The 14,542-nt window shown below is 40.9% G+C and overlaps 1 protein-coding gene across 1 annotated transcript in view; it reads right to left on the bottom strand.

Moving 5' to 3' along the window:
• Nucleotides 1–14,542, bottom strand: part of adgrb1a (adhesion G protein-coupled receptor B1a) — a 289,509-nt gene that overhangs the window by 135,486 nt on the left and 139,481 nt on the right. The window contains exon 11 of the mRNA XM_072259584.1: nt 7,877–8,003. Coding sequence (XP_072115685.1) covers nt 7,877–8,003 — 127 coding nt within the window. The remainder of the gene's footprint in view (nt 1–7,876; nt 8,004–14,542) is intronic.

Below are 14,542 nucleotides of genomic sequence, written 5' to 3'. Positions count from 1 at the left end.
TCCCCCATTTCAAGTACATCTGCTCTCACTCCATCCTCCCGCTACCCCACTAGGAATAGGGTTCCCCTGGTCCTCACCTACCACCCCACCAGCCTCCAGGTCCAACATATTATTCTCCGTAACTTCCGCCACCTCCAACGGGATCACACCACTAAGCACATCTTTCACTCCCCCCCCCCCTGCTTTCCGCAGGGATCACTCCATACGCGACTCCCTTGTCCATTCGTGTCCCCCATCCCTCCCCACTGATCTCCCTCCTGGCACTTATCTGTGTAAGCGGAACAAGTGCTACACATGCCCTTACACTTCCTCCCTTACCACCATTCAGGGCCCCAAACAGTCCTTCCAGGTGAGGCGACACTTCAACTCTCAGTTGGCTGGGGTGGTATACTGCGTCCGGTGCTCCCGATGTGGCCTTTTATATATTGGTGAGACCCGACGCAGACTGGGAGACCGCTTTGTTGAACACCTACAATCTGTCCGCCAGAGAAAGCAGAATCTCCCTGTGCCCACACATTTTAATTCCAGATCTCATTCCCATTCTGACATGTCTATCCACGGCTTCCTCTACTGTAAAGATGAAGCCACACTCAGGTTGGAGGAACAACACCTTATATTCCGTCTGGGTAGCCTCCAACCTGATGGCATGAACATCGACTTTTCTAACTTTCGCTAATGCCCCACCTCCCCCTCGTACCCCATCTGTTACTTATTTTTATACACATATTCTTTCTCTCACTCTCCTTTTTCTCCCTCTGTCCCTCTGAATATACCCCTTGCCCATCCTCTGGGTTCCCCCCCCCCCGTCTTTCTTCCCGGACCTCCTGTCCCATGATCCTCTCGTATCCCTTTTGCCAATCACCTGTCCAGCTCTTGGCTCCATCCCTCCCCCTCCTGTCTTCTCCTATCATTTTGGATCTCCCCCTCCCCCTCCAACTTTCAAATCCCTTACTCACTCTTCCTTCAGTTAGTCCTGACGAAGGGTCTCAGCCTGAAACGTCGACTGCACCTCTTCCTAGAGATGCTGTCTGGCCTGCTGCGTTCACCAGCTACTTTGATGTGTGTTGCCTAAATCTCTTTATCTTGTCTCTGTTTCCTTTACCAGCTACTTTAAAATTGTTTCATCTGCTTCTCAACCCTTCTGAAATAAAAACCCTTCATGATTCTGAATATTATTAATTCCACCTTTAACTTTTTTTTCCGCTACAACCAAGGTCTCCCAGTCTCTATAAGTAAATGAAGTTCCACATCTCAACTACCATTCCAGTAAACTTCTCAGCATACACCCTTAAGATTGAGGCCAGCTCATCATTGATCAAACTTCATTAGATCATTGTTTTTTTAGCTTAAGATGCCACAAATCTTGTGCAATTTAATAGCAACCTTCTTGATTTGCCGCCATTTTCATTCAAGTATTACATGGATCACTCTGTTCCACTGATATTGTGCCATTTAGATTCTACAACATGCTGAAAATTCTTTCAACCAAAAGACATCACTTCACACCCTCCACATTCAATTCCATCTGTCATCAATCTGAACGCCTCACGACTCCTGACAAAGAAATGTAGGGAAATGTAGCTAAGAGCTAATTCCTTACAATATAAATAATGAGTGGGTCTTATTTTAAATTTTAACTCAGTGGCACTGACTGAAAAATAGAAGAGGCATTAAACACATACAGTCAAAGCACTAAGCAGGTTTCATATGAGGAGCATAATGGCTATGACTTTGTGTGTGATCGCTACTAGAAAAATAGTCATACTTTATTAATTCCGGGGGAAATTGGTTTTCATTACAGTTGCTCCATAAATAATAAATAGTAATAGAAGCATAAATAGTTAAATAGTAATATGTAAATTATGCCAGTAAATTATGAAATAAGTCCATGACCAGCCTATTGGCTCAGGATGTCTGACCCTCCAAGGGAGGAGTTGTAAAGTTTGATGGCCACAGGCAGGAATGACTTCCTATGACGCTCAGTGCTGCATCTCAGTGGAATGAGTCTCTGGCTGAATGTACTCCTGTGCCCACCCAGTACATTATGTAGTGGATGGGAGACATTGACCAAGATGGCATGCAACTTAGACAGCATCTTCTTTTCAGACACCACCGTGACAGAGTCCAGTTCCATCCCCACAATATCACTGGCCTCACAAATGGGTTTGTTGATTCTGTTGGTGTCTGCCACCCTCAGCCTGCTGCCCTAGCACACAACAGCAAACATGATAGCACTGGCCACCACAGACTCGTAGAACATCCTCAGCATCGTCCAGCAGATGTTAAAGGACCTCAGTCTCCTCAGGGAATAGAGATGGCTCTGACCTTTCTTGTAGACAGCCTCAGTGTTCTTTGACCAGTCCAGTTTATTGTCAATTCGTATCCCCAGGTATTTGTAATCCTCCACCATGTCCACACTGACCCCCTGGATGGAAACAGGGGTTACCGGTACCTTAGCTCTCCTCAGGTCTACCACCAGCTCCTTAGTCTTTTTCACATTAAGCTGCAGAGGGCCACATGGAAACAGCCCCCCTTCCACCATCCACAGAACCATCAAACAGCCCTCACATTAAACTTCTCTCAGACTCTATCACCCCACACACACTAAGGGCAATGTATAGCAGCCTATTAACCTACCAATCTGAATGTCTTTGGAATGTGAGAGGAAATCTATGCCCCTGTTGGAATATGGTCACTGGAAGAACTTGCTGACTCCATAAAGACAGCATCGAAAATCGGAATCGAGCCCAGGTGTCTGGTGAGGTACCAACTCTACAAGCTGTATTCCTGTGCCATCCAAAGCGAAGGGTGTGTTTTAATTTTCGACTTCCTCTCTTTGAAAAGGCTGCTGTCCTTAAGCCATGAAAAGGTTGGATTTTGAGCTCAGCCAACCGACTTCTCAAGAGTAACTAGTGTTACCAGTAATAATTCTTTGAACAAAAACATTTATCAATTTGACTACTTAGTAGGATAATCTGAGAGGAGTGAACAAAATCCAGCTGAAGACGGCAAGGAACCTGCCTGCTACAAAGAGCCAGCACTCATTCCAAATTGTTTCACCAATTAGCATCTCTGGGCCTGTTTTCCTACCTCAGAATGTTGTGAAGAAACATGAATATTTTCAACATGTCTTCATAACTGACCTATTGACTTTCTACAAAGTAATTTTGTGCAGAAGCAAATGTAGGAATGAGTTAACACACAAGTGGCTCAAAAGTACTCCTCTCAATTTCTCATCGGGGTAGGTTTTGAGTACAGAACTTTGAGAACAATTCAACAGGGTACCAAGGAAGTGCTGGATGGTCTGAAGGGATGACTTCTGCATGAAACACAAGTAGTCTTTCCATTCAAACAGGAATTCTGCAGATGCTGGAAATTCAAGCAACACACATCAAAGTTGCTGGTGAACGCAGCAGGCCAGGCAGCATCTGTGGTGATAATTCCACATCCCATTCCCATCCTGACATGTCTATCCACGGCCTCCTCTACTGTAAAGATGAAGCCACACTCAGGTTGGAGGAACAACACCTTATATTCCGTCTGGGTAGCCTCCAAGCTGATGGTATGAACATCGACTTCTCTAACTTCCGCTAAGGCCCCACCTCCCCCTCGTACCCCATCTGTTACTTATTTTTATGCACACATTCTTTCTCTCACTCTCCTTTTTCTCCCTCTGTCCCTCTGAATATATCTCTTGCCCATCCTCTGGGTCCCCTCCCCCTTGTCTTTCTTCCCGGACCTCCTGTACCATGATCCTCTCGTATCCCTTTTGCCTATCACCTGTCCAGCTCTTGGCTCTATCCCTCCCCCTCCTGTCTTCTCCTATCATTTTGGATCTCCCCTTCCCCCTCCAACTTTCAAATCCCTTACTCACTCTTCCTTCAGTTAGTCCTGACGAAGGGTCTCGGCCTGAAACGTCGACTGCACCTCTTCCTACAGATGCTGCCTGGCCTGCTGCGTTCACCAGCAACTTTGATGTGTGTTGCTAGTCTTTCCATTGTCAGGTGTGCATTAGGGATTCCAAGGTACTGAAGTACTCCTGGTGTCCAGCACAGAACTTATTGTTCAGTGAAAAGCACTTTAACATAATGAATTGATCATTTATCTTCCCTGATGTTTTTCAGACTTTCTTCAGCAGCTTGGCTATTGTGAAGAATGGAAACATAGCAATGCTTGGAAAAGGAATATTTTGCAATGTATAGAACAGAAATCATAATTAGAAAATCCTGCAAATGCAGAGGTTGGAAAGCATCAGTTCCCAGAAAAACAGAATTAGTGTTTCAGGTCGTTAACCTTGATCCATCTAAACTTTAAATCCAGTCTCTGCATTTGCAACATCACACACTATTTCTCTCTCCAATTATGCTGAAAGTTCTTCTGACCAATTCCAGCATTTTCTGTTTTCAGTGAAGAATAATTACTTGGCTTTGAATCAGTTCTGGATATGCTGGAACCATAAACAGTACAAAACTCTCTGCAGTTGGGAAACAGCGACCTGCAGACGAAAATGATGAAAAAATGTAGAATTTCACCTTACTTCCAAGCTGTCAGACGAAGGACTTACAGTAAACAAAAAATAAATCATCATTTTTTTAAGATCATGACATCATGAATGTTTCTTAAATGGACTGGTTATTATCATAGAAAGAAAACCCTTGCAAGACATTGGCCCCAATGATACTTATCTTATGTTGGTTTTTCTGTTCGTATCTGCTTCTGATATCCTCTTTGAGGATCATCTCATCAGAAAGCCGCGCACACACACATTCCAATGAGTTGATACCCTGTCATCTTTCCTTAGTATACAACCCAGAAAACAAAATAAAGTGTTTGTCTCGTGGAGCAACTACGAAGTGTCAGGGGAGGAAAATATAATTTGCAGATTTTGTAGTAATAAATTATTCTGGGAAATGAAGGGTATGAAGTTTGATGTAGCATCCAAAAAAAAAAAGTTCCTCCTACAACTGGCAGGAGGAATACAACACACAGATGTAGTTTAGTGTCGTGACTGAAATTCTACAAGACTCCAGTGCACCTACAAGGAAATTATCCTCTGTGGAGTCCGGGTCTAGAAATCATGATCTCAAAATAAGTAGTAGACGATTTAGGAATAAGATGACAATATTTTTCTATTCACTCACAGAACTGAATTAAGTCTTATCCTGAAGGCCAGTGAGGCTTAGTCACTGACTGCATTACAAACAGCATTTAATGGATTTCTGAATATTACAGGAATCAAGACATATGGAGGTAGGCAGGAACATGTTGTTTTGGAAAATCAGCCCTGATATTGTTGATCTATATTAAAGATTATTACTGTAATGTCACTAAGCAGGCAACATAATCAGAGGTCCCACCCACCCTGGACATTGTCTCTTCTCCCATCTCCAATTGGGCAAAAGCCTGAAAGTGTGTACCACCAGGTTGAAGGACAGCTCCCATCCCACTGCTACAAGACTATTCAATGGTTCCCAAGGACAATAAGATGACTCTTGTCCTCACAATCTGCCTTATTATAGCCCTGCATCTTACTGTCTGCCTACACTGCACTTCCTCTGTAACTGCAACACTTTATCTGCACTCTATTATTGTTTGCCCTTGTAACTCCTCAATCCACTGAAAGTAAAAACTGATCTGCAGAACAGCTTGCAAAGCTTTTTCATTGTACCTCGGTACACGTGACAAAAATGAACCAAATGCACCCTCTTGGCTCAACTCCATACCATCAGAAATCTTTCCAAATTATAATAACGTGGTGTTACTCTGTCTACTATGGCCACCTTGATCATTAATTCTATATCAACAATATTGATTTGTTCACTTACAGAATTGAATTAAGTCTTATCCAGGAGGATGAAAATCCAAAATAATTAACTTTGTTCCTCTCTCCACGGATACTTGCTGCCCAGCTGAGTATTTTCAGCATTTTCTGTCTCAGAATGGCCATGAGCAGCTTTGTGCAACTTCATGCCCTTTGATAACTGGAGGTGTTTTTAACCCAGATTCACATGGCTGCAATATTGTTAATGCACAAACATTAATTGAAAGCTTTCCTTTCACAATCAATAACTGCCAAAAGCCAAGTTCTTTGAAATCAAAATCTATCCATAGTTATGGCCCACTTGGGAAAGAAATAATTATTTGATTCAAACACACTATAAAAATGAACACCCACTACTGCCTATTACACTGCCACATGTAAAAAGGAACACTTCAGAGGCTCAAAGTCTGGAAATACTCAGCACATTGGTTCACAGCAGAAATTTAGCCATTCATCTGAGCAAAATGACCTGTAAATAGAATTTAAAGTCATTCCCAAAATGATCATTAGCCTTTTTTCTCTGACTTAAGCTACAATTCCCGTATTTATCTGCACTGTTCCACATATTTCATACATCAATATGGTTAAATTTACAAGTTGCCTTTAAAAGCAGAATCACAAAATTCTGTATTCAAAATCACAGGTATTAAATTAGAGCATCCATATTAGAAAATCTTTATAGCAGATTCAATACACTTCCTTATCTAGTGAATGACAGTTGAAATGCTTTTTTCTATTTAAAATTAAATCTATAAAATCCTTATTAACTACCTGTATAAGCCACCTACAACTCTCTACATAGTAACTATTTAAAGAACTAATAGAAATTAAACAAACTATATGAAAGCACCAATAAAATTGTGGATTAATTACACAAGAATGTATCAAAATATACCAAATAGTTAGCTGATAATCTAAATACCAACATTACATCGAGTGTGAAATTTGCTTGCTTACAAAACCAATTTAATGATATTTTGCTCATGAGTTATCACTAATAAATATTCATCTATCTTTAACCTGTATTTTGATTACTGTAAAAAAAAGACTTAATAGTATGATCACCATGCATTCTTGTTCTGGGTAAACATCACATCCATTGACACAAAAGGTTAAATGCACTAGCAGTAAGCACCAAAGAAAAATGCAATTGTTTTATATCATATGCTTATATTTACACTCATTTAATTTAGAATCAGCCTATGCTTTTAACATACACAGCTGACCTCAAAAGTTTAACTTCCCAGCTAATTTGATGTATTGAAAAATGAATTATCACATGGTGCCAAACTCTCTTTCCTCATTTAAACTCAGTACAGAAGAGAAACGAATGCATATGATTCAACATTGATGAATGTTTATAACTACACACTTAGTTATTGTGCTGGTATAATATGATATATTTTTACATCAGGAAGGCAAATTGCATTATGGTCAATTGAGACCGACTATAAGTAAGCATTTAACGTTGATTTGAAACAGACCAAATCACATAGAATATTAATAGTCATTATAACATTAAAGAACATTCAGCTGAGAATATAGTGCAGTAAAATAAGAAGTTCATTTTGACATGTTTCTATCCAGCACAGAATTGTACTGGTGTCTTGTGTATAATTTACGTGTGCTGACACAAAAACTGTAACATTTTGAAAGGATGGGATCACAAAATGTTCCTACATTTTTACAGCATGTGGAATATATATATATTTAACAAAAATTGAGCTTGCCCATTTCATTTGTATCAACTAATCACGTAGAATATTAATACAGCCTAGACATCAATTCATGGGGCAACATCCGGACAGAATATTTTAATGAATTCCGATTGCAATTTATTCCAATGCTAGGGACCGAGGTAAATTCTGGCTTCCAAATAAATGCGTCAATAAAATGTACATGTAATTTAAAAAAAATGAAACGTCAGCCTCCAGTCGCAGCTGGAATGTTCCTCTTTTGTTGCATCCAGTTACAAGGAAGGTTCATGGATATTTTACATTGTTTTCACGGAGGCTAATGGAAAATTGTTTCTTTAAAAAAATAGAAAGGACTTACCGAATCTGGAGAGAGCTGAGCCAAAATGGCGAACCTGGAGAGTCGGTCACACTTGCATTTTGTACGTGACGAGTCGATAGGGAACGTCTTGCAGCCCCGGCTCGACCAGACCCCATGTACACCAAGACTAGAGATTCCCAAAAGAGAGAAAAGCAAAACACACACACATAGCTCTAAGTACGAGGCAAATAATAAAATAAGCAACAAATCCGATCCACGCACGATGATAAAATGCACGCACGTCAATGCATCGCAAAGATTTAACCACTATTATTTTTCACGACGTATTGAATTATTGCAACTACTTAGATGACATTTCAACCCCTCGCCATAGCGACATCACAGACCAAATTAAAAGTCAATGTAAAATTCCCACATTTCACACACAATAAGAGGAAAGTACCGCTATATGCCAAAATATTGACGGCACTGTAAATCCCTTAGAACCGGCTATTTACGGAAATAAATTGCGCTGATGTAACACTACGAGCAAAACCAGAATTATTACTCCCTCCATAGCACGACACACATATAAAAAAAAACAGATTATCCAAAGAGTGCATGATCCATCCTCAACGAACGGAAAAGAGCCCGGGATAAAATAAAACGCAGCAGCAGCTTGGTACCTGAGAGACAAGCTTTCAGTTTACTTTGCCCCTCACAGGTTGTCTAGGCAATACTAAGATATTTGTCCTTTGGGAGATTATTAAACATCTCTTCGCATCTTCGCAATAACAATTTACAATTTCTTTTCAAAAACGCTCTCCTGAAAGCATGCCAAACAATTTAAGTCATCGGTGCAACAAACAAATAATTAACAAAAATAAGTCTGCACCAAACCTTTTTCCAAAACAAGAGAACTACAGGTCCATTCCAAGTAGCACAGACTTAAAGCAGAAACGCACTCACACACTGAAACAAGTGTTGAAATGATTTAGAAGTAAATCAGATGCAATGAAAGGAGGGGGACAGAAAATACACTGGGAAAAAAAGCAAGTCTCCCACCATTAAATTGATGAGTCAAAGAGCTGGTGGTAGATTTGGCAACAACCCATGGCAAAGGAGCTTCTGAGCATAACTTTATCCAGTAACCGTGGTTTTGTTCTATGAGGGATCAACTTAAGGGACAGCTTTTAAGTATCAAACCACAGTAACAGTGCAAAACTAAATATTTTTCAAACGTCACATTACACTTGAGGGAAGATCATTGATAAATTAATACCGCCACAGTTTCTCAGATCCAAATTGTTCCTGCTAGGACAACTTTTATGCTTAATGGCACCTGTCTCTCCTGAAATAGATGTGCGAATATTCCTTGAGACACATTGTTCCTCTGTGCCAGATGCAATTATCATATTGAATGAGCCTGAGCCCATACCTACAAATATAGCTCTTTAAAAAAGTTGTATTTTAACAAATTCTTGCTTTCAAAATTTAAGTAGTTGGGAAATTTTAATCTGAATAATTATGCACATGCACATCTGATCATTCAAGTACATGTATGACTTTTGTAAGTAACATGGAAGGATTGAAAAGCCACCTTACTAGATTCTATAGGAAGAAGTACAGTCGACGTTTCGGGCCGAGACCCCTCGTCAGGACTAACTGAAAGAAGAATCTCTTCTTTCAGTTAGTCCTGACGAAGGGTCTCGGCCCGAAACGTCGGCTGTACTTCTTCCTATAGATGCTGCCTGGCCTGCTGCGTTCCACCAGCATTTTGTGTGTGTTGCTTGAATTTCCAGCATCTGCAGATTTCCTCGTGTTTACTAGATTCTACATGTGTCTCCTGCATATTATTCAAAAGATTTATTTACAATGTCAACCTTCAATAATATCTATACAGAGAGAGACATAGAGTTGTGCATAACACAAGTGGGCTGCCTTCAGATCATCATGTCCATACTAACCATTTTGTCCATCTACACTAATTTTATTTGCCTGCATTTCACCTGTATCCTTTTATACTGTTTCTATTTAAATTGCAATTTCTCTGGCTCTGCCACCTCCTATGGCATTGAGTTCCAGATAGTAATGATTTTCTCTGTAAACTAAGCTCCAAAACCTGGGCCTCTGTACCTCCCTCTGTAACCGAATCCTTGATTTCCTCACTAAGAAACTACTGCAGATGAGAAATAACATCTCTTCTTCGTTGACAATCAACAATGGCGCACCTCAAGGATGTATGCTTAGCCCACTGCTCTACACTCCCTACACCTACAATTGTGCGAGAGGCACAGCTCAAACACCACCTATAACTTTGCCAATAACGCAACTATTGTTGGCAGAATTTTAGATGGTGACGAGGACGCGTACAGGAGCAAGATAGACCAGCTGGTTGACTGGTGCTGAAACAACACCTTGCACTCAACATCAGTGAGATCAAGAAATTCATTGTGGTCTTCAGGAAGGGGAAGTTGCGGGAACGCACACCAATCCTCATCAAGGGATCAGCTGTGGAAAGAGTGAGCAGCTTCAGGTTCCTGGGTGTTAACGTGCCTAAAGATCTATCCTGGGCCCAACATGCTGTTGTATGGCAGTGGCTATGTTTCTTTAGGGGCTTGAGGAGACTTGGTATATCACAAAAGACATTTGCAATTTTCTACAGATGAACTGCGAAGAGCATTCTAGCTGGTTGCATCACTGTCTAGAATGGAGAGGCTACTATACAGGATCAGAAAAAGCTGCAGAAAATTTTGAACTCAGTCAGCTCCATCATGGGTACTAGCCTCCCCGGCATCAAGGACACCTTCAAAAGGTGATGACTCAAAAAGATAGCATCCATCATTAAGTACGTACCCCCATCACCCGACATGCCTTCTTCTCATTGCTACCATCGCAGAGGAGATACAGGAACCTGAAGACACACATTCAAAGTTTCAGGAACAGCTTTGTCTCCTCCACCATCAGATATCTGAATGGACAAAGAATCCATAAACACTACCTCTCTTTTAGCACTACTTATTATATATATGGGGTGTCAGGGAGGGGTAGCACCTCTGGTGGGGAAACATGTTACGTCTTTTTCAAGGCAGTTAGTCCACCTTTGGTCCCCACCTGGCACTCAGCTCTCAACTGTGGCTCCCCGTAGCTGTTTGCATGCGACAGCGGCTACACCCCGGGCAACGGCTTTGACAAGCCGGCTAAACCAGATGAGGGTAGCTGATGGGTCTCAAACCCCTGGTGAGGTAGGGAGTTGTCTATCCCAGCATGTGAAGATAGACTCCGGCGAATTGAGCGGACGAGACCAATGGAAGATCCAACGGTCAAGAAGGCATTCCCTGCAACGTCGTGGAACGTGTAGAGCACGACAAGACACAGAAGACGTCCTGGTCATCCACTACACCTAGTCCCATCTCCAGCCGTCTCGATTATTGTCTTGCCACTGGATCCAGATGGGAATTGGGAAGAGAGAGTGAGCCTGACACTGTGCAACTCTCCCTCATTTAAATCCAAATCAAGCGCTAGTCTCAACACCATCATAATAAGCCAGCTGGTGACGTAGCGGCATCAGCGCTGGACTTCAGGGTGAAATTCGGCCTGCTTCCGTGCACGCTCTCCATCCGTGCTGTGTTGAGCGTCGAGCTAGCAATTCGACCTTGTAAAAAGTACTAATGGCATCAAGGTATTCATCGATGATGATGGACAAACCTTACTGATATTATATATATAAAATATATATACATATGCACACTCCTTATTGTAATTTATAGTTTTTTTTATTGTGTGTTGCAGTGTACTACTGCTGCAAAACGGCAAATTTTATTACATATGCCAACAATATTAAACATGATTCTGATTCCTTCCTCCCACCTCCAACCTATGTCTTCTTGTTTTTGATGTCCCTACCACTAGAAAAAAGAGTATCTGCCTTATTTAAACTGCTCATAATTTGACATACGTTTATAATCTCATATCAATCCTCAGCTTCCATTAGTAAGGAAAAACAAACCAGCCTATCCAATATCACCCTATACCCAATCCAAGTAACATATTAGTGAATCTCCTCTACAATTCTTTCATCACAATCACATCCTTCCTCCAGTGCCATCCAAAACTGGGTGCATTGAGTAACTTGCATCATTCCAAAGTATTCTATTTTTTACCAGCATAGAAAAGTAGGGCTGAATCACCTCTTTCTATGATGTGAATTTCTAACATCCTAAGATAATTGCATGATAGAAAGAGAACCAAAAGGAACTTAGTTCTGTTGTTTGTTTTGTGAAGAATACATATTCATTGAAACATTGTTTGTCTTAATGTATGGTTGCCCCCATGCCATAAGACAACAATCTAGACTTTTCTCCAGCCCTGCTTGTTATTCGCCAATCTATGGCACAAGACCCAACTCCAGAACCATCCAGCAAGACAGTGAGTGGCAAACAGGCCTCAGGAGGTGGAAACAGTGAGTGGCAACCAGGCCTCAGGAGTGAAAGCCGGTAGGTCACCATGAATTTTCCAGTGGGCTTTCAGACAGCTCAGAGCTGTCAAAAACCTTAATAACTGGTTTTAAATATCTCTGAAAATTAGAGATGTTTAAGAACAGATCAAATAGATCAAAAACAGACAAGTAAAATAGATATTTAATAAAGCATAAATAAGCAAACAATTATTATTTATTAAGATTTATTAAATACAATTGAAAAGGTAGAAATTAATTATAAATACCAACTGATGGGAAAACAAGTTTCTAGTCGCAGGAATGAATGTTTCAGCCAATGCCTAGTTTATGCTATTACGATTTATGGATTGATTACAAACATAGCAGTTTCCAAATGAAAAACTGACAACCACAGAACAAAAGCTATAAAACAAAATCCCAAAGATTTATCTCTGTGCATTAATACTACAAAGGTTAGGATAAAAATGGATCTTTGATTGGTTGGTGCTTACCAGTAGCTATAGGTTATACTGATGGAATATCTTTAAGCGAATACAATGGATAGGCAACACTAATGCACGTTTGGGTGTCAATCAAAAACAAATTTTCATCCAGTTATGTTTTATGGACAGCATTAGTGATCTAAGGACAGACTGACATACTGGAATAATAAGCAGAAAAGAAAACTTGTCTTCTTATAATGATGTATGCTAGTTGACAAACTAGTCTCTTGTGGAAGCTTTACCTCAAAAATGGCATACAATGGATGAGAATATAGAAGCTAGCATGTAATGCTGAGGCTTTATAAGACACTGGTGAGACCTTACTTGGAGTATTGTGAGCAGCTTTAGGCTTCTTATCTAAGAAAAGATGTGTTGACATTGGAGAGGGTTGAATGGAGGCTCACAGAAATGATTCCAGGATTGAAAGGTTTATCATTTGAGGAATGTTTGATGGCTCTTGGCCTGTTCTCACTGGAAGTCAGAAGAATGAGTGGCGGGTGGGGGGGGGAGGATCTTATTGAAACCTATCAAAAGTTGAAAAGCTTTGATAGAGTGCATGTGGAGAGAATGTTTCCTGTGGTGGGGGAGTCAAAGACCAGAGGACGCAGCTTCAGAATAGAGGGACATCCATTTATAATGTGATAAGAAGAAATTTCTTTAGCCAGAGAGTGGTGGATCTATGGAGTTCATTGCCACAGGCAGCTGTGGAGGCCAAGTAATCGGGTATATTTATGGCAGAGGTTGATAGATTCTTGATTAGTCAGGGCATAAAGAGATATGGGCAGAAGGTAAAAGATTGGGGCTGAGAGGGAAATGGATCAGGTATGGTGAAATGTGGAGCAGACTCAAAGGGCCAAGTAGCCTAATTCTGCTCCTGTATCTTATGGTCTTATTGTCCAGGTGTTCGACTGACAATAATTACCACCCAACTTTTGCTCAGTGCTATCTAGAACAAACAGTTTATAACATTAAAATATATTCTGTAGCTGACACAATAAATAGTATGACAACATTGCTGTATTATTAAATGAGTCACTGCTTGTTTTCTTTACTGCAATCATTCTGTGGTCACAAAATACTGATTTCTACAACATTCATTGCTACAAATTTTGTTGTATGATACACTGTATGTGGTGCATAGTAGAAATACATGAACAGTGAATACGGCTGAGAATATCTCTGGAGAATTGTTTTATGTGATGCTGTACACATTCCTTGTGTTACTGCATTAATCATTTCAATCCTTTAGCTGCAATATGAAGGGAATAAAAAGCCACCCTCAGGGTGGAGGAGCAACACCTTATATTCCATCTGGATAGCCTCCAATCTGAAGGCATGAATATAGATTTCAACTTCCGGTTAAAAAAATTACCTCTCACTTCCCCCTTCTTCTATTCTCCACTCTGGCTTCTTACTTCTCCTCACCTGCCTATCATCTGCCCTGGTGCCCCTCCTCCTTCCCTTTCTTCTATGGTCCACTCTCCTCCCCTATCAGATTCCTTCCTCTCCAGCACTCTACCTTTCCTTCCCACCTGGCTTCACCTATCCCCTTCTAGCTATCCTCCTTCCCCAACCCCCACCTTTTTATTCTGGCATCTTCCCCATTCCTTTCCAATCCTGAAGAAAGGTCTCGGCCCAAATCGTCAATTGTTTATTCATTTCCACGGGTGCTGCCTGACCTGTAGAGCTCCTCCAGTATTTTCTGAGTGCTGCCTTGGATTTCCTGCACTGCAGAATTTCTTGTGTTTATAAATGGCAAAAAACTGTGACGGGTGACTTTTATAG

This window comes from Mobula birostris, chromosome 1 (assembly GCF_030028105.1).
Source record: "Mobula birostris isolate sMobBir1 chromosome 1, sMobBir1.hap1, whole genome shotgun sequence".
Classification (NCBI taxonomy): Eukaryota; Metazoa; Chordata; class Chondrichthyes; order Myliobatiformes; family Myliobatidae; genus Mobula; species Mobula birostris.
This window is presented reverse-complemented; position numbering and strand designations above follow the sequence as displayed.